This window comes from Pipistrellus kuhlii, unplaced genomic scaffold (assembly GCF_014108245.1).
Source record: "Pipistrellus kuhlii isolate mPipKuh1 unplaced genomic scaffold, mPipKuh1.p scaffold_m20_p_16, whole genome shotgun sequence".
In the NCBI taxonomy this organism is placed as follows: Eukaryota; Metazoa; Chordata; class Mammalia; order Chiroptera; family Vespertilionidae; genus Pipistrellus; species Pipistrellus kuhlii.
Genome location: NW_023425471.1, coordinates 10,025,652 through 10,049,884, shown reverse-complemented (window position 1 = coordinate 10,049,884; position 24,233 = coordinate 10,025,652). Strand labels below are relative to the sequence as shown.

The 24,233-nt window shown below is 44.9% G+C and overlaps 1 protein-coding gene across 4 annotated transcripts in view; it reads left to right on the top strand.

Annotated features, from left to right (window-relative positions):
• PCYT1B (phosphate cytidylyltransferase 1B, choline) overlaps nucleotides 1–22,560 on the top strand; it is a 90,908-nt gene extending 68,348 nt beyond the window's left edge. For 3 of the 4 annotated variants that reach the window (XM_036439669.2, XM_036439666.2, XM_036439667.2), the window contains 2 exons: nucleotides 2,541–2,729; nucleotides 22,131–22,560. In XM_036439669.2, coding sequence (XP_036295562.1) covers nucleotides 2,541–2,729; nucleotides 22,131–22,343 — 402 coding nt within the window. In that variant the 3' untranslated portion in view covers nucleotides 22,344–22,560. The remainder of the gene's footprint in view (nucleotides 1–2,540; nucleotides 2,730–22,130) is intronic. The other variant, XM_036439668.2, reaches the window with a different exon arrangement.
• The last annotated feature ends 1,673 nt before the right edge of the window (nucleotides 22,561–24,233 follow it).

Sequence of the window (24,233 nt, the reverse complement as noted above, 5' to 3'; positions counted from 1 at the left end):
AGGTGCCTGGCCAAGGCCCCTCAGCAAGGTGGAGGTGGAGGCTGCAGCAGCCTCCCAGCCTTGTGACTCCCGATCCAGTGCTCATCCTACTACTCTGTGCTGCCCCTGAGAGCCGTTATAATAACCATAGAGTAAACGTTGCTGAGTGGCCCAGCTGACATGGCTCAGTGGTTGAACCAGGAGGTCACAGTTCGATTCCCGGTCAGGGCACATGCCCAGGTTGTGGGCTCGATCCCCAGTGTGGGGCGTGCAGGAGGCAGCCGATCAATGGTTCTCTCTCATTGATATTTCTGTCCCTCTCTTCCTCAAATCAATAATATCCTATATAATAAAAGCCTAATATGGGCCAAAACCGGTTTGGCTCAGTGGAAAGAGCGTCCATCTGCAGACTGAAAGGTCCTAGGTTCGATTCTGGTCAAGGGCATGTACATTGGTTGCGGGCACATCCCCAGCAGGGGGTGTGCAGGAGGCAGCTGGTCAATGTTTCTCTCTCATTGACATTTCTAACTCTCTATCCCTCTTCCTTCCTCTCTGTGGAAAATCAATAAAAATATATATTTAAAAAAAGCCTAATATGCAAATCTACTGAACGATGGAATGACCAGTGAAACGACCAGTCACTATGATGTGCACTGACCACCAGGGGCAGACGCTCAATGCAGGAGCTGCCCCAAGCCCACAGGCTCCAGGCCAGCCAAGGCGGGTGCCAGCAGAGGGCTCCCTGATCACCCTGGCAAGCAGGTGGCATCAGGGGGCGGGGGAGGGGCCAGCCAGTGAGGGGGCAGCACCAGGCTGGTCAAAGGGGCTGCCAGCAGGAGCCCCTAATTGCCCCACTAGTCGCCACACAGATGGGCCCTTATTGCTGGCCAGGCCTTGGGACCCTCCCCGTGCATGAATTTCATGCACCAGGCCTCTAGTATACATATAAAAAGCTGAGTGGCAGCACATATAGCTCACACCGCACCCTGAGGCTGCAGTGAAGTTTGGAAAGTCTAAATCAGGGAATCATGACCCAGGTTTGCAACCGTCCAGGTGCCTCAAGAAAATCTGAAATCTGAAATGAACTGCAGTCCCATGTAGTGAAGAAAAATGATAAAACTTATTACCTATGTAGGAGAAAACATATGATTTCCTGGAAGGGAAGACCCTCTGTTTCATGTTATTTTTATGGTTTTCATACCATTCTCATCCAGTAACAGGATTAAATGCCTATGCCACTTTATAGCGATGAAACAGACAACACACACTGAGCTTTGACTCAATGCCAGTCTGTGCCAAAGCACATTCTTGCATTAGTTTACCTAATTGTTGCAGTGCCCCTATATGGAGGGATAATGATCCCATTTCACAGATGGGGAAACTGAGGCTAAGATGTGCCATGTGACTTGCTTAACATACAATGCCTTCCAGGCGTACAGACATTAGCACTGCTGCATAAAGGCTGTAAGACAAAGTCCCAGTCAAAAGAAGCTATCAGATAAAGAATTCTTCACCACCAAGGAAATCAATGCAGTTCAGCCAGCTTAATGGAAAATACCACTACAATGAAAAGTTTAGCATAACACGTGGATTCTAAGGCCCAGCAAATGAACCACTTTTTCTTTTCTTTAATATATTTTACTGATTTTTTATAGAGAGGAAGGGAGAGGGGTAGAGAGAAACATCAATGAGAGAGAAACATCAACCAGCTGCCTCCTGCACACCTCCCACTGGGGATGTGCCCGAAACCAAGGCACATGCCATTGACTGGAATCAAACCTGGGACCTTTCAGTCCGCAGGTCGATGCTCTATCCACTGAGCCAAACCTGTTAGGGCATGACTCGCTTTTTCAATCCATATTGGTTTTAACAAAATGTCTCAGTGAAACAGAAGACTCAGGAAGCAGAAATCTCAGAAAGCCTCTGAGGAGCCATTCTATGTTCATTTATACTTTGACTAAGTCCCAGCAGAATTGGGGGGGGGGGGTATTTGCCCAATATCTACCCATAATAAAGAGCAAATATATCTTTGTTCTTCTCTTATATAAGTGAATTCAACCAAGACATTTACAAAAAAGAGACCATTAAAACAAGTTGTACTTCACCTGTACATATCCAACAAGACTAATGATAAGTGCCTTTTCTTTTTCTTTTTTTCAGTCCTCGCTTGAGGATATTTTTCCATTGATTTTTAGAGACAGGGAAAGACAGAGAGAAATATCCATATGAGAGAAACACATCGATTGGTTGCCTCTGGCCTGGGTCGGGGAGGGAGCCTGCAACCGAGGTACATCCCTTGACCGGAATCGAACTTGGGACCCTTCAGTCTGCAGGCCGACACTCTATCCATTGAACCAAACTGGCCAGGGTGACAAGTGACTTTTCTAATCAGAGATGTGCCTTCCCACCAATCCAGCTCTTGGGAAATATTATAGTAACATCCTGACTCTTCAGATCAGGAACACAAGTTGAAATAAAATATAACCACTAATGTGAATGATGGATCTCTCTCATGCCCTCTCCGATAAATCCATTTTTCCCCTCCTCTACTTTTTGACCAGGAGAAGAAATACCGCTTTCAAAACCAGGTAGACAAGATGAAAGAAAAAGTTAAGAATGTGGAGGAAAGATCGAAGGAGTTTGTTAACAGAGTGGAAGAAAAGAGTCATGATCTTATTCAAAAGTGGGAAGAGAAGTCAAGGGAATTCATTGGCAACTTCTTAGAACTGTTTGGGCCAGATGGAGCATGGGTATGTAATTATTTCACTTGGCCCCGCGATGACGGGTGTTTTCAGTGTATCTTTTCTCACGAAACTACTCAAGGTTGTCCCTTATCTCAACCCAATATGTGGCCTCCACTTGGGGCATCCACCAGCCTGAGTGACTTCAAGTTCATGTCACTTCCTTATTTAGTTCCTGCTTTACCCCTCAATAGAGTACCCAATAGTACCCAAAGCCAGCTCTTGTCCAGAGCTTAAAGCCATTTGGTGGTCATCGAATGGAATTACTGCAGAGGTTGGTTCTGTAGCTCATCTCAGGTTCCCAGTGGGAGATGATACAAAGCTTGATGATAAAGGTAAACTGAGTCAGTGGCATCATGGAGCTTGTGTTGTAAGACAAGGCTAACCGGCTCCTGGATCAGCCAGGGGAGGAGGGTACAAACCGAACAGCTGCCTAGGTCAGCTCTTGTTACCAGAAACTCTCCTGTTTAATTGGTTGGAAGGGAGAGAAGAGGTAGGATTTGGCCTGGCATCTCTACCCATCATGCCCTGATTTCCCTGTTGTTGTTCTTTTTGTTTTTTTTCTTTTTCCCCCTCCTGTTTTTTCCATGGCATGTGTATGTTGGCACAGAAGTCTTTGGGGACTGATGCCACAATCTGAATCTTTTTTAAAACATATTTTTTAATAGATTTTTTACAGAGAGGAAGGGAGAGGGATAGAGAGCTAGAAATATCAATGAGAGAGAAATATGGACCAGCTGCTTCCTGCACACCCCCCACTGGGGATGTGCCAGCAACCAAGGTACATGCCCTTGACCGGAATCGAACCCGGGACCTTTCAGTCTGCAGGCCAACCCTCTATCGTCTGAGCCAAACCAGTTTCAGCCAGAATATGAATCTTAAAACAGAGAGAAAATGTCAAGGGTCTCTTGCCTAAACTCTACAGAAAATTCAGAATGAAATATATGAGAAGGGAAAAGAAAATTCTGGAAACCCCCTCGAACTCCCTTAGTATTTTCCATTGTATGTCCACCTCCAAAGTAAATAACCAACACTGTCAGCAGAGTTAATGAGGGTTCTATGAAAGAGATACTTTCACAGCTAGCTTCCTTTTAAAACAAAAATAAATGATTCCATTTCATTTCCCTGATTTTAAGTAGCCTAGATTTCCTATTATGACATGAGAAGTCTCTAACAAAATCCACTTCGGCTTAATTATTTTATTGATGGCTTGTCACTCCTGCCTCTCTGCTCATTTGAGCTGGTTCATTAGAGGATTATCTAAAAGTAAAACACTCAATTAGTGATAGAAAAAGAACAACGTGTGAGAAATGGGAAGAGACGCTTTGCTGAAAGCCTAGTGGTTTCTAAGTGATGATAGAGGGAGGTTAGCACGTCCTGTTGGCTGAATCCGCACGCGGCTGCTTTAACCCTTGTTGACCTCCAGAAAGAGATGGTAAGAGTGGAGGAGCCAAGGGCTGGGTTCCTGTTCCTTCCCCCTTGGGCACGCTAACATTTGCGCTCAGGTCAGTTGAATTCGTGGGACAGTATGAATGACCTTGTGTGTGCACAGTACTGGGGAAAACTTAAGGATATAGTACAGACCCTGTTCTCTGGTGTTCCATGGTCTCCATAAGCTAAAGTCTGAAGTTCCCTATTTACCTGTTTCCCCGAAAATAAGACAGTGTCTTATATTAATGTTTGCTCCCAAAGATGCGCTAGGTCTTATTTTCAGGGGATGTCTTATTTTTCCATGAAGAAGAATACGGTACACATTTATTATTAAATGAAAATAAAGGAAACTTATTACCTGTATACGGTACGGTAGTACGGTAGTTGTCAACACAAACCAGACAAACTGTGAATCCTACAGTATCAAGAATTTACTCATTTATTCAATGACAATCATGTCATCATCTTATGGAACATCATCATAACAATCCAATTCCTGAACTTCCTGGTGCATTTCTTGTGAAATTAATTTTCATTCTGAGACAGAGCCTAGGGGGCCTTATTTTCGGGGGATGCCTTATGTTTCACTCAGAAGGAAACCTGTAAGTAGGTCTTATTTTCGGAGGATGTCTTATTTTCGGGGAAACACGGTACCTAGTGTGTAACTTAATGGTTCACTTTTTCACAACTAATCTTCAAATTCTGAAGAAATAGCTAGTGGTGGGTAAATGAAACCATGTAGGTATTCCTGTGCTCATAGGGATTCAGAAATGTGTCTACTGAGAAGCTCTGGTGTTGCAACTCAAGGGGGTGGGTGTTTTCTCCATGTGGAGTGAGCAAAGGCAGGGAAGGGATATCATTTCATAGAAACTGTGTAGATTCTAGTCGTTTCAGGCTCCCCATGAAGGTGAATAGTAGCGGGAATTGTTCTGGGGTGGGGGTGGGGGGGTCAGGTGACAGCAAGCTGAGGTGATTTTGAAGAAATGAAACCCAGCTTAGAGACTGGAGGTTTTCCTTTTTGAAACTTGCTATTAGTGTCAAAACTGTTATTAACATTAATTTACTGTATCAGCCAGACTTAGACATTACTTTTTTTTCTGTTGACATTAAAAGTACAGGAATAGTTACGAGGATGTTAAACGCCAAGATAAGTAATTTGCTTTTCATGAATATGCTATTACAATAATAATTCTTTATTTGTGAATTTGGGACTGGAACTCATTTCTTAAAATAGAGGACCTGCATTATCTGAAAATACAGTACTGATACAAATAACCCAAACTTGAAAAGGCAGAAAATAGAAGGATTTAAGTTACAAAATTCATAGAACCTTCCGGCATTTGCAAAAGATATGCCATGGCTACAATCTTGCATATCTACATCGATCTATGTTGATCTATATGATCAATATATACAAATAGGTATAGGTCTGGATACAAAGCTTGGTTACAACTTGATCTTTGATGGATCAATTTTGCAGGCAGACCTGGTTTGATTGGCCCTCACAGACTAATCCTGGTATATTTGGAGAGGACAATACACAAGGATATGAATACACCAGGAGGTGGTGGGGCCATCTTGGCAGATGCATTTGAGGATTTGAACAGGCAATCGGTTTCTCAATCACTAGAATAGACTATTCCCATTTATTCAGTCTCATTAGTGGATTATCAGAGCTCAAGATAACATTTTTTTTTCATTTTTTTAATTAAGGTATTATATGTGTACATATCTTATCAATCCCCCCTCTTTATTTTAAATTTATTTTATTTTATTTTTTTTAAATATATATTTTATTGATTTTTTACAGAGAGAAAGGGAGAGAGATAGAGAGCTAGAAACGTCGATGAGAGAGAAACATCGACTAGCTGCCTCTTGCACTCCCCCTACTGGGGATGTGCCCGCAACTAATGTACATGCCCTTGACCGGAATCGAACCCGGGACCTTTCAGTCCGCAGACCGACACTCTACCACTGAGCCTAACCGGTTTCGGCTATTTTAAATTTATTTTATTGATTTTTTACAGAGAGGAGGGGAGAGAGATAGAGAGTTAGAAACATCAATGAGAGAGAAACATCGATCAGCTGCCTCCTGCACACCCCCTACTGGGGATATGCCCACAACCAGGTACATTCCCTTAACCGGAATTGAACCTGGGACCTTTCAGTCCACAGGCCAACGCTCTATCCACTGAGCCAAATCGGTTTCGGCCCAAGATATCATTCTTCAATCTCATCACCTACCACCCTATTTATTTAAGTATAGTCATGCACCACATAAAGATTTTTCAGTCAAAGATGGACCACATATATGATAGATAAGATTATAATGGAACTGAAAAATTCCTATCACCTAGTAATGTCATAGCCATCTATATATATAAAAGTCTAAGCAACTGAACAAGGGTTAATGGGTTGCTCTGATACGCACTCACCACCAGGGGGCAGATGCTCAATACAGGAGCTGCCTCCTGGTGGTCAGTGCATTCCCACAGCCAACCTCTGGCAGTCCCTCCCTGATTGGGGTTCCTCCCCCCAGCTGGCCAGCCCTGATGGCCCCGATCAGGACTAGGCAAGATGACCCAATCGGGCCCTATCACCAGCCAGGCTGAGGGATCCCACCCATGCACGAATTCGTGCACCAGGCCTCTAGTCTATATATATAAAAGCCTAAGTGACCAGATGACCGAATGACTGGTCACTATGGCATGCACTGACCACAAGGGGGCAGACGCTCAATGCAGGGGCTGTCCCCCTGGTGGTCTGTGTGCTCTCACAGCCAACCTCCCGTGGCCAGCCAACTTCTCACAGTCCCTCCCCCGGGCTGGCAGGTCCTGATCGGCCCCCATTGGGACTGGGCAAGATGGCCCCATCACTGGCCAGGCTGAGGGACCCTACCCATACATGAATTCGTGCACCAGGCCTCTAGTTGTAGTATAACACATTACTCATGAGTTTGTGGCAATGTTAGTATAAACAAACTATTAATATAATGCTACCAGTCCCTTAAAAGCATAGCACATACAATTAAGTACAGTGCATCATACTTGACAATGGTAATAGAGGACTATGTTACTGGTTTATATATTTGTTATACTATACTTTTGTCAGTAGTTGATAGTTGTTCTATTTATAAAATTTGCTATAGACATATGCTGTGTTATGTCAACAGCAGCTTCATACATCTCATATCTACTGGGTCTCTTGATTACATTATTTCCTCTTGAACTCAATTTACTCTGGTGTTTCTTTATAACGTGCTCTACAGGCCTGTAGCCTAGGAGCAATAGGCTATACCAGGGTAGGGAATGTCCAGCCCGTGGGCTGTATAAGGCTTGAGAAATCATTTGGCCTGGCCCTGCCAAGGCATGAGGGGTGAGTTAATGAAAAATTTGACCAAATAGAGCAGGCTCATTTTTAAGTTGATAATTTGTATGGCCCACAAATGATGTTATAAATATCCAAATGGCCCTTGGCAGAAAAAAGGTTCTCCACCCCTGGGCTATCCCATAGGACCTAGGTGTAGTAGGCCACACCATCTAGGTTGGTGTAAGTGCACTCTATGACTCCTACACAATGATGAAACTGCCTATGCCATTTCTCAGAATGCATCCTTGCCATTAAGTGATACATGACTGTATGTGCTTGATTCTTGTAACCTCCTGACATACTCAAAAGACAGCCTGTAACCCAAGCAGAGTGCCAAAGCAAAGCCTTCCCAACAGAGATTTGGTATTACCTCTCTTGGAAGGGGGTGACTCTTTGAAAGATACTATCAAGGGAGGGGCTTTAAAGAAGTTAAATTTTGAAGCTTTGTGCCATGGGGGAGGTGACACCATTCACTTCCGAGGTACTAACTGGCAAGGGGCCAGGACTGAGGTAGGCTGAATCAGCTTTCACAGTTAGGTTTTGGGATAGGGCCTTCCTAGTGAAAGTTTTTTTTGTTTGAAGTATCTGAATCCAGAGCAGACACATTCTACTTAAACAACATGTGCTGTTTTTTAAACACATGTACTTTTTGGAATGATCTGCCACTACCGTGTTTCCCCGAAAATAAGACATCCTCCGAAAATAAGACCTAACACATGGAAAGATAAGACATCCCCTGAAAATAAGACCTAGCGCAACTTTGGGAGAAAAAATTAATATAAGACACTGTCTTCTTTTCGGGGAAACAGGGTATATTCCTTCATTGACTGTACACAGAGAATCATTTCCGGTTTGAAGTGAAAGTGGGTCTATTCTATCTTACCATGTGAATGTAGACCCTTTCCTGGGAGCACCAGGAGACAATGACCTTAAGTGCTAATTTTTAGTTCATTCTGGACCACAAACTCCCTCTGCCCCAATTTAATCAGTAGGCCAACCAAACAGGTCTTTGCCATCTGACATATGAGATTACCTTAAAAAAAAAAAAAAAAAAAAAAAAAAGACTGATGTGTTTTAGAAAAAATACAGATTTATCTACTGGAGGTCCATTGGTGGTTGCTAGGTTCAGGGAGTGGAAGGGTGGGTAAAATGAGTGAAGGGAATCAAAAGGCACAAATTACCACTTATAAAATAAACTAGAGGCCCAGTGCACAAAATTCATGCACAGTATATGTGTGAGGGGAGTCCTCAGTCCAGCCTGCATTCTCTCTAATCTGGGACTCCTTGGGGGATATCCAGTTGCTGGTTTTGGCCTGTTCCCACAATTGAACATCTCTCTCACAATCCAGGGTCACTGGCTCCTAACTGCTTGTCTGCCTACTTGCTTTCCCCTAGCCACTCTGCCTGCCTGACTGCCCCTAACTGCCTTTACCTGCCAGCCTGATTGCCCCAACTGCCCTCCCCTGCCAACCTGATCACCCCCAACTGCCCCTCCCTGCCAGCCTGATCGCCCCCCAGCTGCCCTACCCTGCTAGTCTGATCCCTCTAATTGCTCTCCCCTGATGACCTGATTGCTCCCAAATGCTCTCCCCTGCTGCCATGATCACCCCTAACCACCTCTGCCTTGGCCCTGCCACCATGGCTTTGTCTGGAAGGTCTCCTGGTCTAATTAGCATATTACTCTTTTATTAGTATAGATAAGCCTTGGGGTGCAATGTACAGCATGGTGACTATATATATTACTGTATTTCATACTTAAAAGTTGCTAAGAGAGTAGATGGTAAAAGTTCTCATCACAAAATTGTGTAACTATGTGTGGTGATGGATGTTAACTAGTCTTGTTGTGGTGATCATTTCACAATATATACAAGTATTGAATCAAGTTATACACCCGAAACTAAAATGTCAATTATTTTTCAATTAAAAAAAAAATGTGAACATAGACCTTTTTCTCTATTGTTTACTCCTGTATCCTTAAGGCTTAGATTAATGCCTGAACCATACATAGTGTGCTATCAGGAAATATTTGTTGAAAGAATGAATGATCAAATTTCAGACTTTTCATGTCAGGAATACCTTCCATAATACTTTGTAATAAACAAAGTGTTTCTTTTCAACTTATATCATGAAAGTATACCATGCTAGTAAAACAAACAAACAAAAAATCCCATCATGTGTGTGTCTATACATATACTACTATAATGAGATATTATTTGTATCTACCACATTTTGTTTATCCCTTCATTTATTGGTAGACCTTTGGGTTACTGTGAATAGTACTGATATATACATGGATATACAAATATCTACTTAAGTCCCTGCTTTCAATTATTTTGGGTTTGTACCCAAAAGTGGAATTGCTATACAATATGGTAATTCTAGGTTTTTGTGTTGTTTTTGTTTTGTTTTGTGTGTTTTTTAGGAACTGCCATGTTAGTTTCCATGATGGCTACATTTTACATTCTCACCATAATACACAGGGTTCTAATTTCCCTGTACCTTCACTAGTACTTGTTTGTTTGTTTTAAAATATATTTTATTGGCTGGAACCGGTTTGGCTCAATGGATAGAGCGTTGGCTTGGGGACTGATGGGTCCCAGGTTCGATTCCGGTCAAGGGCATGTACCTTGGTTGTGGGCATATCCCCAGTAAGGGGTGTGCAAGAGGCAGCTGATCGATGACTCTCTCTCATCGATGTTTCTAACTATCTCTCTCCCTTCCTCTCTGTACAAAATCAATAAAATATATTTTTTTAAAAAATAAAAAATAAAATAAATAATTTTATTGATTCTTTACAGAGAGGAAGGGAGAGAGATAGAGAGCTAGAAACGTCGATGAGAGAGAAACATCGACCAGCTGCCTCCTGCACACCCCCTACTGGGGATGTGCCCGCAACCAAGGTACATGCCCTTGACCAGAATCAAACCCGGGACCTTTCAGTCCGCAGACCGATGCTCTACCACTGAGCCAAACCGGTTTCGGCAGTACTTGTTTTTTAATCCTATCTAATAAAAGAGTAATATGCAAATTGACCAGCACTCCAACACACAAGATGGCTGCCACGAGATGGCCACCAGGGGAGGGCAGTTGGGAGGGACCAGGCCTGCAAGGGAGGCAGTTGTGGGCGATCAGGCCAGCAGGGGAGGGCAGTTGGAAGGGACCAGGCCTGCAAGGGAGGGCAGTTTTGGGTGATCAGGCCAGGAGGGGAGAGCAATTGGTAGGGGGACTAGGTCTGCAAGGGAGGACAATTGGGGGAGATCAAGCTTACAGGAGAGGGCAGTTAGGGGTGACCAAGCCAGCAGAGGAGGGCAGTTAGGAGTGATCAGGCTGTCAGGGGAGCAGTTAGGCATCAATCAGGCTGGTAGGGGAGTGGTTAGGGGGTGATCAGGCTGGCAGGCAGCAGCAGTTAGGGGCAATCAGGAAGGAAGGTAGGCAGGTGAGCAGTTGGGATCTAGCAGTCCGGGATTGTGAGAGGGATGTCCGACTGCCTGTTTAGGCCCGATCCTACCGGAATCGGGCCTAAATGGGCAGTTGGACATCCCTCGAGGGGTCCCAGATTGGAGAGGGTGCAGGCTGGGTTGAGGGATACCCTCCATGCACTAATTTCGTGCACCAGGCCTCTAGTATTTTTATAATAGGCATTTTAATGGCACTGCTAATTTTTTTAAAGTATATTTTATTGATTTTTTTTTTTTTTTTTTTTTTTTTTTTTTTTTTTTTTTTTTTTTTTTTTACAGAGAGGAAGGGAAAGGGATAGAGAGAAACACTGATCAGCTGCCTCCTACACACCTCCTACTGGGGATGTGCCCACAACCAAGGTACATGCCTTTGACTGGAATCAAACCTGGGACCCTTCAGTCCTCAGACCAACGCTCTATCCACTGAGCCAAACTAGTTAAGGTGGCACTGCTAATTTTTAAGACTGTTTTTATCTTGAGAAAATAAATAGAAAATTTAGTTTGTGGATTTGAATTGGATATCCCACTTGAGTCTTTTTGGCAGGGGGTTTAAAAACTGTCTTCCAACAAATGCTTAAGTAAAACATGAATAATCATGGAAAGCTTCTTATTAAGTGGCTAACTACAGAGCATTGATCATGACAAGGGGCTCACTTCTTGGCTGGGTAGCCTTGGGTAAGTTCCTTTGCCTGTCAGTCACCTACCAGGGGTGTTGGGAGGATGAAATTATTTTCTAAACATATTGTTATTGATTTCAGAGAGGAAGAGAGAGGTAGAGAGAAACATCAATGATGAGAGAGTATCGCTGATTGGCTGCCTCCTGCACGCCCCACACGGGGGATCCAGCCGGAAACCAGGGCATGTGCCCTGACTGGGAATCGAACCATGACTTCCTGGTTCACAAGTCAATGCTCAACCACTGAGCAACACAGGCTGGGCAGAAATAAATTTTTATATACCGTATTTTCCGGCATATAAGATGACTTTTGAAACGAAAAAAAGTCAACCGAAAATCGGGGGCAAAGACCAAAATTGCACAAAAATTACCTGCAGATCTTGACGGCAAAGTAAGTCTTTTCTTTGAAGTGGGGGGTAGTCTTATACAGCAAATATAGGCCTAAACCTATGTTTTAACTGTAAAATTAGGGGGTCGTCTTATATGCCGAAAAATACGGTGTGTGTGTGTGTGTGTGTGTGTGTGTGTGTGTGTCTGTGTGTGTCTTTGTGTGTGTGTGTGTGTGTGTGTGTGTGTGTGTGTATATATATATATATATATATATATATATATATATATACCTTTAATAGTGCCTAGCAGGCAGGTATCAGACACTATAAACTAGGGGTGTCGAACTCAATCAGAGAAGGGGCCAAAATCTAAAATCCAGCCTAAATCTCGGGCCGAATGGTTTACTGAACAGTCATAAACTGTCATTGTGATGGAAACGCAGCGGAGTGCAGTGATGACAGCGCGGTGCGGGCCACATTGCAAGGCCTGGCGGGACGGATTTGGCCCGCGGGCCTTGTGTTTGACACATGTGCTATAAACCTTAGTCATTTATTGATTTGGCCACAACTGAAACTCCTTGAGTTCTGTTGTTTCTCAGAGGTTCAAACCAGAGAGGAAAACTAGGATTTTTTTGTTTGTTTCTTTTTGGGCACCTATGTCGGACTCTATCTGAAATACTGAAGTCTTTCAAGACATTTGTGATGACATTTACTGCCTCAGTGGATGTTAAGAACTTCTTAAAAGGGAACACTTTGTAGGAGGGGAGAAATACTTTCATATGGACAGGACTATAAATGGGATTATTTTCTCGGGAGAAATCTTGATAAATGGAAACCTCTTGATACAGCAAACGACTGAATTAAAACACCCTTTCTCTTTGAAAATACCACGCCAGGTCTTCATTATTGGTTATATTTCTAAAGTGCTTTTCTTCCCAGGAAGCTCATTACAAACTGTCTCCTGATCTGATTCAATGCAGCTTCTTTGTAAGGGAACCGCCCTTCAAAACGCACCAGTAACAGATCAGAGAGCTTGCGAATGGAGACCCAGAGTTATTTTGCAAGGATATCACATCTTATGAAGTGCGACGCCATTGTTTATCATTAAGGATTCAAGTGATTTCATCCCCTTAGGCAGAATATTCTCAGTTATGAACTTACTGTATTTTTCGGACCATAAGACGCACCGGACCATAAGACGCACCAGTTTTTAGAGAAGGGAAATGAAGAAAAAAAGATTCTGAAACAAATAGTGTCCTAAAATATTTTATGTGCATTAAAACCCAACATCACAGTCATAAACACATGTAATCAACCCTGTAAAGTAAACAGCAGCATTTAGAACCATTTTAGAGCCGGGCAAGCACACAGAGACCACACAGAGCCGGGCAAGTAAAAAAACTTTTTTTTTTAAAGTATATGTGTAGGCTATATTTGGACCATAAGACGCAGGGACTTTTTCCCCCCACTTCTGGGGGGAAAAAAGTGCGTCTTATGGTCCGAAAAATACGGTAAGTCAAACCGTAATAGACAAGTCGTAGATTCCTTAGAATGTGGGCTTCTAATGGAAATGCTGATAGTCCATCAACAGCGGGAGGGCTAATGACTGCCACTAAAAATACAAGAAAGATTACAGTAATAAAAATACTATTTTAAAGTGCATGCTAGAAGTTCAAGGATTTTTTTTTAAATGTTGTTAATAATAAGCCACCCTCTCCTTTTGGCATTTGATTTTTGTCTTATAAATGGGCTACATCTATAGCATTTTTGTTTTGTTTTGTTTAATTTTGAGAGGAGTTGGGTCTTTCGGCAGAGTTAGCAGTACCTTTAATGGAAGGTGAATAATTGGTGTATTTGTAGAAGTGTGGAATTTTACATCTGGAAAGGATCTTAGCGATCAGTAAGCATCTCTATTCTATCTGCTAGAGGAGATTTGAGATTGTAAAAAGTAATGGGCTAGCCCTAGCTGGTTTGGCTCAGTGGATAGAGCATCAGCCTGTGGACTGAAAGGTCCCAGGTTCGATTCTGATCAGGGCACATGCCTGGGTTGTAGGCTTGATCCCCAGTAGGGGGCGTGCAGGAGGCAGCCAATTAATGACTCTCATCAGTAATGCTTCTATCTCTCCTTTTCCCTTCCTCTCTGAAATCAATAAAAATATATAAAAAATAAAAAGTAATGGGCTAGAGCTTATAAAAGGGAAATCAGTGATGGGGGAATTGAAGATGTATCTGAGGTCTTAACATTTTCTCACTTATGTCAGGATAGCAATGCCCTTCAGCCTAATCTTGCCTCGGTCTTCTCTCTCTCTCTGCATACAGTTATTGCTTTGTTATGATGATAAAATATATGTTCATTACAGAACTATTCGAAAATAATAAAAGGAGACTGAAATGCCTATGACATTCAGCCACCACGAATGTTGGTATAATTGTAAAGAATGTCAAACTCCTTTTTCTAGCAAGTTTTAATGATCTATACGGGAATTTCGTCTACAGTGGTCCTGTCCTGTTGGCCATTTCTAGTGACCTTTTTGCTTCTGTCTGGAAATATTTGTTGAAGAGCTCCTTATGATTAGGAGCAACATTTAAAAACGGGACCATTAGGCTATATTTTTTAAATAAATGTACCAATTGAGAATAAATTAAAAAAAGAGATGAAAGTTACCCGCAGTCTCTCACCCCCCAGAGTTGTTACCATTAATATTTTCAGGGTGTTGCCCCAATCTTTTTCCAATCTATTAGATGTATGGGGTGTAGTGCATGTAGATGGGGAAAATATTGGGGCAAGAGCACAAAAATATTAATGGTAATGAGATGCAAAAGTAGGTTTATAGTTGTGGGCATAGAAAGCATAGTTTATTCTTATATTACTATTTATTATTATATTATATTATATTATATATTATTATTATTATTATTATTATTATTATTATTATTATATTATACTAGACGCCTGGTGCATGAAATTTGTGCACTCTGGGGGAGGGTCCCTCAGCCGGACCTGCACCCTCTCACAATCCGGGAGCCCTCAGGGGATCCAACTGACAGCTCCCATGCGGAGCGGGCCTAAGCCAGCAGTTGGACATCCCTAGTGCTGCCACAGAGGAGGGAGAGACTCCCACCACTGCCGCTGTGCTCACCAGCCATGAGCCCAGCTTCTCTGAGCAGCACTTCCCCCATGGGAGCACACTGACCACCTGGGGGCAACTCCTGCATTGAGCGTCTGCCCCCTGGTGGTCAGTGTGCATCATTGCAACCAGTCGTTCTGTTATTTGGTCGATTTGCATATTAGCCTTTTATTATATAAGATTTTCCATATGAACATCTACAAACTTACTCTTGCCACCTCCTCCCCCCCTATATCTAACCTTTTACAAAATTGGGATCATGCAGATCATGTTGCAAAATCCATTTTACTTTGTAACAGCTCATGAACATTTTCTCACGTCATTAAATATTCTTTAAGGACTTGATATGCATCAGCTGCTTAGTATATCCTCTCAGTTGTGCAAGATTTCTCTCATCCATTTAGGGCGTTTTCAGTTTTGTCTGTTATGACACTGCTCTGAATATCCATCTATACAACAAACTTTACTTACATCTCTGATGATCTCTTTAAGAAAAAAGTATTTGCACCTATTTCGAAATTACCCCTCACAAAGGTTCTATTCTACCCTTCCACTAGCAGTAACGTGAATGCAGTCTGGTTACTAAACTCTCACCAACACTGGCCATTACAAATTTTTAAAAATCTTAGGATAGCCAGAACTGGTTTGGCTCAGTGGATAAAGCATCTGCCTGCGGACTGAAGGGTCCCAGGTTCGATTCCGGTCAAGGGCATGTACCTGGGTTGCGGGCACATCCCTAGTGGGGAGTGTGCAGGAGGCAGCTGATCGATGTTTCTCTTACATTGATGTTTCTAACTGTCCCATCTCCCTTCCCCTGTAAAAAATCAATAAAATATATTAATAAAAAAAAATCTTAGGACAGTGACATCGCCAAGATGACAACATAGGTCGTTCTTGATTTTGCTCCCCACACCCCAACAAGAAGAACTAACAACTATTTGTGGGCAAGACACCCTGGCAGGAGCCTAGATCACATGCGTCTGGCTGACGCATCCCCTGTACCAGAGACCCAGACAGATCACATTAGAAGGAGTGGAGGAGAGGCTGTGTGCTAACCAATTGCCCCTCCCCCAGGCTGGCGCAGCACCATACCAAGAGCCTATGGTTCCTTCAGTGGGAAAAGAGAGCTCAGGGCGAACATCTAGCTCCCCCATCGCTGTAGTCACTCCTTGGGAGCCACCACTCCAGTCTCACCCCACAGGGGGATCTGTTGCTCTGCCCACAGGGAATCTCATTTTACAGAGAAGGGGGAGAGTTTGAAACAATCAGCACTCTGACCTTGGCAGACCAAGGTCCTGCCTATAGCACCCAAGTTCTAGTCGAAGCCAGGGTATTTGCTCATCTGCAGAGCCAAATCAGAGTGTAGTGTGAACAGCACCTCAGCAGGGTGAAGGGTGCTCCGATTTGGATACTCAAAGGTTTTTATGACCCTGGAGCCCGGCCTGCCTCTTCCAGGCAAGAGAACTGAGTCCATCCCTGGCCCGGCCTGATCAGAGTCGGGCCATAACACCTAGAAAGCTGTGTAGCCCAGCAACCCTGGACCAGAGTCCACCAGATAGAACTGTTCTGGCTTTGGAGCTGGCTCTCACTGTGCGCAGGCAGGGAAACGGACTCAGAGTTCTGCCCATTTTTTAAAAAAAATACATCTTTATTGATTTCAGAGAGGAAGGGAAAGGGAAAGAGAGATAGAAACATCAATGATGAGAGAATCATTGATTGGCTGCCTCCTGCATTTTCCCCAATGGGGAGCAAGCCTGCAACCCAGGCAGGTGCCCTTGACCAGAATCGAACCTGGGACCCTTCAGTCCGCAGGCTGATGCTCTATCCACGGAGCCAAACCAGCCAGGGCATGCCCATTTTTTTTTTTAAATGAATCTTTTGAAGATTTTTTATCACTTTTTTTGTTGTTGGGTCATTTAAGTTATTTCAGGATTTTTGCTACTATGAATAACTCTTTTAAAAAATATATACTGACTTTTTACAGAGAGGAAGAGAGAGGGATAGAGAGTTAGAAACATCCATGAGAGACTCATCGATCAGCTGCCTCTTGCACACCCCCTACTGGGGTTGTGCCCGCATCCAAGGTACATGCCTTTGACTGGAATCGAACCTGGGACCTTTCAGTCCACGGGCTGACGCTCTATCCACTGAGCCAAACCGGTTTTGGTTCTGCCCATTTCTGAACACAGCCTTCAGCCTGCCCAAGCGGGGAACCTAATGAGACACATAGGAAGCTGCATAGCCTATCCAGCAGCCCTGCCTACAGTGGCACCTCAACAGAGCGTACAGCCCACGTCCCTCCCTCTCTACACAACAAAACCAGTGGCCCCAACCAGTCATGGAATTAAGTGCAGTCTTGCCTGATTCAGGTTCCCACACAAAAACCATGCAGGCCCTAGGGCCTGTCCTGCTGCCACATTTGCTAAGTGAAATAAGTTAGAGAGAGAGAGAAATACTGTATGATCTCACTTATATGTGGAATCTAAAAACAATAAAACAGAAACCGACCCATAAAGAACAACTTGCCCGGCTGGTGTCGCTCAGTGGTTGTCAGCCTATGAACCAGAAGGTCACAGTTCAATTCCCGGTCAGGGCACATGCTCAGGTTGTGGGCATGATACCCAGTAGGGGGCATGCAGGAGGCAGCCAATCTCTCTCATCATTGATGTTTCTTTCTCTCCCTTCTTCTCTGAAATCAATTAAAAAAAATTAAAATTAAATTAAAAGAACAAGCTAATGGTTGCCAGAGGGGAAGAGGGAGTATATACAGTACACTCAAGGATGACTTAACTATTATATGATGATAAAAATAAGAATGAATGCCTGGTATTAGATTCACTGGTATACATACCCTCCTCCTTAGAGGGTTATTCTTGGGAGGCAGAACTACTGCAATAGTAATGAGATGCAGACTGCTAGCAAGTGACTAGGGATAGAGATAAATCAGCATTACTCATATGAGAAGGTACATCTTTATACCATTATCTCCAAGGCAAAGTAATTCCACCATCCTTCTCTTAAGAAGAGGGCATTGCAAACGGGGGGGGGGGGGGGGGGGTGGAAAAGGGAAGGGTTAAAGCTTTAAGGATTTATCAATGAGTTGGATGGCTGCAATGTCATCCAAATCTCTAGGCTAGTTTTTGTTTGGCCTGAGTTTCTCAGGTGTGTCACTAGTGACTATTAGTTAGGAAATATCATATAAGCCCAGATGACAAACTTAAAGCTATAAACCTCAGCCACAGTCTTTAAAATATACACTGAGTGTCCAGATTATTATGACCTCTGAACGCATAATAATCTGGCCACTCAGTGTGTATATCCTATCTAATAAAGAGGGAATATGCTAATTGACTGCCACACCCTCACAAAAGATGGCAGTGCCGACAGCCAATAAGGAGGGAATATGCTAATTGACTGCCATGTCCTCAAAGATGGTGGCGCTCAAGCAGATCCAGCCACTCCGTGTGCCTGCCTCTGGAGTCCCCAGTCCCCTCAGCCCCTCAGCCACCCAGGGCCAGCCTGAGACACAGGCAAATCTTGGATGTTGGCTGCCCAACTGCTGAGGGCCACCCTAAGCTCAGCTAACCAGGGCCAGCCAACATCCAGGGCCATGGCAGCAGCAGAGCTATGATGGGGGCGTCACCTTCCCCTGATCACTGGGTCACCTCCCACCCCTGAAGGCTCCTGGACTATGAGAGGGGGCTGGCGAGGCTGAGGGACCGCCTCCCTCAGTGCATGAATTCTCATGCACCAGGCCTCTAGTATATATTAGAGGCCCAGTGCATGAATTCGTGCATGGGTGGGGTACGGCCAACTGGCCAGGGGGAGGGGACATGGGCAATTGGCCGCCTGCCTGCTGGTCAAACTCCTGGTCGAGGGAACAATTTGCATATTAGCCTTTTATTATATAGGACAGTGGTTGGCAAACTCACTAGTCAACAGAGCCAAATATCAACAGTACAACAATTGAAATTTCTTTTGAGAGCCACATTTTTTAAACTTCTTCTAATGCCACTTCTTCAAAATAGACTCGGTCAGGCTGAGGTATTTTGTGGAAGAGCCACACTCAAGGGGCCAAAGAGCTGCATGTGGCTCACGAGCCGCATTTTGCCAACCACTGATATAGGATATACACTGAGTGGCCAGATTATTATGAGTTCAGATATCATCATAATCTGGCCACTCAGTGTGTGTGTGTGTGTGTGTGTGTGTGTGTGTGTGTGTGTGTGTGTATTAACTTCAGAGAGGGAGGGAGAGAGAGATAGAAACATCAATGATGAGAGAGAATCATTGATCAGCTGCCTCCTGCACACCCCTCACTGGAGATGGAGCCCACAACCCAGGCATGTGTCCTGACTGGGAATCGAACTATGATCTACTGGTTCATAAGTTGATGCTCAGTCACTGAGCCACACAGGTTGAGCAGCCACAGTTTTTGAGATCTCCATAGATAAAAACAAAATGTAAACAATTTTAAATTACAACCCTGAATCCTCCCCTCTATCTCTCTCACCCCCCCTCAACCCCCCTCCTCCAATAAAAAACAACCAAGAGAAAGTAGAATAAAGCTCACTGGTTACAATAAATATTTAATCAAATTTAGGTTCTGTAATATGATAGTGATGATGCATCACTCACAACTCGAATTTAAAAGAAAACAAATGTAGTAAAAATAACCAGAAATGCAATAACCTGCTATTGTTTACACAATAAAAATATGGTAACGGTAACATCAATAACCTAAAATGTGAGGGGGATAAGTGAAAGCATAGAGTTTAGGAATTTCACTAAGTCATCAGTGCGAAACAGGATGCTATAATGTTAAGATATTCTATGTAAGCCTCATGGTAAATACAAGAGAAAAACTTGTAGAAACTATTATACACATAAGAACATGATGAGAAGTCAGAGCATGCTAACTCCAAACATGCCACAACATAGAACTGTATGCCTTAAGCTTCTGAAGCCTGAAGCCATCTGTCAACTATATCTGGGAAACAACTGTCTGAAGTTGGGAGGTTTAAAACATCTTTAAGTCTGATATATAAAGAGAAATCTCGCTTCAGTCATTTTGCATTTGCTTGTTTACTAGTGATGCCGAACATTTTTAAGTCTTCTGTGAATTGCCTATATATGCCGTATGCTCGTTTTTCTATGAAGGTTTTTACCTTCTTTTCCTTTTTTGATGTTTAAGCTTTGTTTATGTACTAAGATCTGTAATTTGTAGTTAAATGGTGCAAACATTTTCCAGTTTTTTCTTTTGCTTTTTATCTATTTCATGGTGGCTTTTTTGAAGTTTACTAGAGCCAAACATTAATTCCTTTCCTGTATAGTTTCTTTCCTTCCTTTTATGCTCACACCCAAAGATATTTCTAAAACACCAATCTTATCATACCCCTCCCTGGATTAAAACCTTCCGGGGGCTTTTCTGGAGGGGAAATCCATTCACCTCTTGGTGCTCTAGTCATGAACACACACACGCACACACACACACACACACACATGCATTCAGGCTGGGCAGTTTGTTAATCCTTTGCTCAGAACTCTAGAGGTAAAGGCACTCTCCAGAGGTTTCTCTTTTCCTCGGAGTAAAGGCTGAAATTCTCACATGGCCACCAAGACCCGGCATAGCATAGTTTGCCTTGACTTTTCTGGTGACCTCGCCCTCATGCCCTTCTTTCCATGCCCCTCCTCAGCCACGTGACTGCACTCCAGCCGCCATGGCCTCCTTGTTCCCCTTTGAAGGTGAACTACACAGAGTGGCCAGATTATTATGATCTTTGAATGCATAATAATCTGGCCACTCAGAGTGTGTGTGTGTATGTGTGTGTGTGTGTACATGTATGTATATATTAGAGGCCCAGTGCACGAATTTGTGCATGGGTGGGGTCCGGCCAGCCTGGCCATGGGGAGGGGACATGGGTGGTTGGCCGGCCTGCCTGCTGGTTGAACTCCTGGTCAACGGGATATTTTGCATATTAGCCTTTTATTATATACTAGAGGCCTGTTGCAGGAAGATTCCTGCAATAGGGCTTCCTGTGGTGGTCTCTGCCACCCTGCCTGCTTCCCTCCCTTCTCTGCCGCCTCCATCTTCTTCCCTCCAGTCTCCACTGCCCTGCTTGCTTCTCTGCAGCTTTGATCCCTTCTGCAGCACTTGGCTTCCTTCTATGCTGTCTTTAGTCTTCGCTCTCTGCCTGGATATGCAAATTAACCACAATCTTGGTTGGGTTAATTTGCATATTAGCTCCTGATTGGCTGGTGGGCATGGCTTGTGGGCATAGTGAAGGTATAGTCCATTTGTATGTTTCTCTTTTATTAGATAGGATCATATACATTGAATGGCCAGATTATTATGCGTTCAGAGATTACAATAATCTGGCCACTCAGTGTATATCCTCCCTTCTCGGATTCTCTGTCTGGACTGCACTTCCTTCTAATTTCCCTGAATGTGGCCTCCTCCCTCATCTCTTTCAGGTCTTTGCTCAAATAACACTTTCTCCGGGGAGGGGGGGCATTCCCTGAGCACCCTATATGCAATTGCACCCCCCTTGTCCCAATGCTCACATCCCTTTTTTTTTTTTTATTTCCTTCCTTGTCCATTTCTTTTTCTCACACTATGATTCCATCTGACATCCTTCATCTTACGTTGATTTTGTGTGCGTGATGCCTCCTTATAGCCACGAGGACTGGGGTTTTGGTTTTCTTTCCTGCTACCTTTCCGAGATCCAGGACATTGCTGTTCGCCTGGCGAATAACACTCACTCAGCTTTTGTAGATGGAGGAGAGGGCACGCGGGAGAGAGTGCCGGGGACCAGCAGTGACGGTGCCCTTAGGTGTCAGCAGCTCCCTGGCCTTGAATTTCACGCAGCTCCTCCCCAGAGAGTGTCTTGGCCAACACGGGCTGGAGTACAAGTCCATGTGGGGGTGCAGATGTTGGGGGGGCTCTCCTTGCCTTTCCTTGTAGTTCCGCTGCGATCTCGGGTGACTAACTGACGGCTTTCTCTCTCGTTCTTCTCCAGAAGCAGATGTTCCAGGAGAGAAGTAGCCGGATGCTGCAGGCCCTGTCCCCAAAGCAGAGCCCCGTGAACAGCCCCACCAGGAGCCGGTCCCCATCCCGCTCCCCGTCGCCCACCTTCTCGTGGCTCCCGGTCAAAACCTCACCTCCCTCCTCACCCAAAGCTGCCTCAGCCTCCATCAGCAGCCTGAGCGAGGGGGATGAGGATGAGAAGTAAAGGCGGCTGGCAGACGAGGAGCCACACCACGCGGGCTGGGGAGGGGGGCAGGGACACGGGATGCCTGGGTGGTGAGTGTTTAAAGGGTGAGAGGCTCAGGAGCTGCAGCTTAGCAGGGAGACCCGGGGAGGTGTTGAGACTTGAGTCTCCACTCAGTCCAACCTCCTGCATGGAGGTTTCCAGTTGGACAACCTATAAACTTCATTAGCATCATGTAGAATCACTGTCCTTTCACCTTGCTAAGGGAAAGGTGCAGAGCACCCCGGGAGACTCGCACCCAGCAGGGTGCGCCCTGCTTTGGTCTTGACGCCTACCCCCACCAAGTACACCATGTGTGGAAGCGGCTGTTCCCTCAACCCGCTACTTCCGGTTCCTAAGGGCCCTGCACGTTGCCCCCTGCCACCCAAGCTCTGCCAGAGTTCACCCGTCCCCAGTACAGACCGTTGTGTCCAAGGCAAATGCCAGCCTTCTCAGTGCAGCCACTGAGGCCCAGCGTTGCAATGCATCCGTTCTTTCCAGGCCCAGAAACGGAGTGCACGCCCCAAGGCTTGCTCTAGGCCAGATCTATAAAAGGCCACATACCGTGAGCCTTGATTTCTTAATTCAAGGGACTGTCTTGACAAGGAGAGCGCCATAGAAGGCCTCCTGTGCTCCGGGTGGTGCTCTTCCACCATTGCTTGGACTTCATTGTGTTTCCCCATTCCCTTCAGCTGCGGGAAACGCAATAAAGAACACCATCCTGGCCAGTGGGGCCGCCCCACCTTGGCCCCAGGGTTAGTAGATGGTAACTCTCCTGGAATGGCTTGCCCCCAGTTCTGACCAGTTCCCAGTTTCATAGACCTCAAGTAACAGTTCCATGAACCAAACTACATAGGATACCAACAGGGGGTGCTACGTGCACGCGTCTGTTCTCTAACATGCCATCCAGGGTGCCGACCACATACAACCCGCAAAAGACACCTCTCCTGCTCTCCCTCTCACAAACCCTTGGTCTCCAGGACTCTGTGGGTCCGCTTTGGCAAAAGTTCATCCTGGATTCCTGTAGACGTGCCTGGGACCAGCCAGGAAATTCGTATGTGGTTCTCATGGCCTCCCATCAGACAGTTTGGAGTGAAGGGAGGCTCTGCAGGAGTTTCGCAGAGCATTGTGGGAACCTGAGTTCTGACCCCAGCATCTCAGTGGTCTAGGGAGCATCTCAGTGGTCTAGGGAGTATCTCAGTGGTCTAGGGAGTATCGCGCTTACCCCTGGCCCTAGGTTTGCCAAACGGGATGGCCACCCTAAGCATTCCTGCTGAGCTATTTGAAGTCACTGTCCCCGCACACAGGGAGGAAGTGAGCAGGCAGAGTCTGGGTGTAGATGCGCATGCTGGGGCAGAAGAGGCATTGCCTGGCTGTGCCAGTAAAGCCAGAGACAGGCCTGAACCGGCAACTTGCAGGCAGAGCCCAGCATGTGGCGCCAGAAACACCCCTCTTCAGAGGCCCTGGGGACTGGCCTTCGGGGTGACAAGTGGGGCCACCGGGGAAGGAAGGCGGGAATCTCTGCCATTGGGGTTGAACTACCTCCCTGCTCGCCATGAAGCTAAGCTGGCTTGAAACCTCCTTGTTCTTAGCATTTCCCCCAAGAGCTCTGTCTCGCACGCCTGTGGGACAGAGAGAGTGCTGTCAGGAACATGGCTCCGGGGAAGACATTTCCATTTTGCAGTCAAGGCCTGGAGATCCAGTGGGTCTCTCTCTTCAGCCACGCACTCAGGGCAAACCGGGCACGTGTGCCTACTGCTGCAGTTGGGCGACACTCAGCCGGGAAGAGAAGACCAACTAGGCGAGATAACTGGTGAGAAACAAGGGAAGGGAAAGAGGTGACAGGAGAGAGCCCAGGGCAGAGAAACCCAC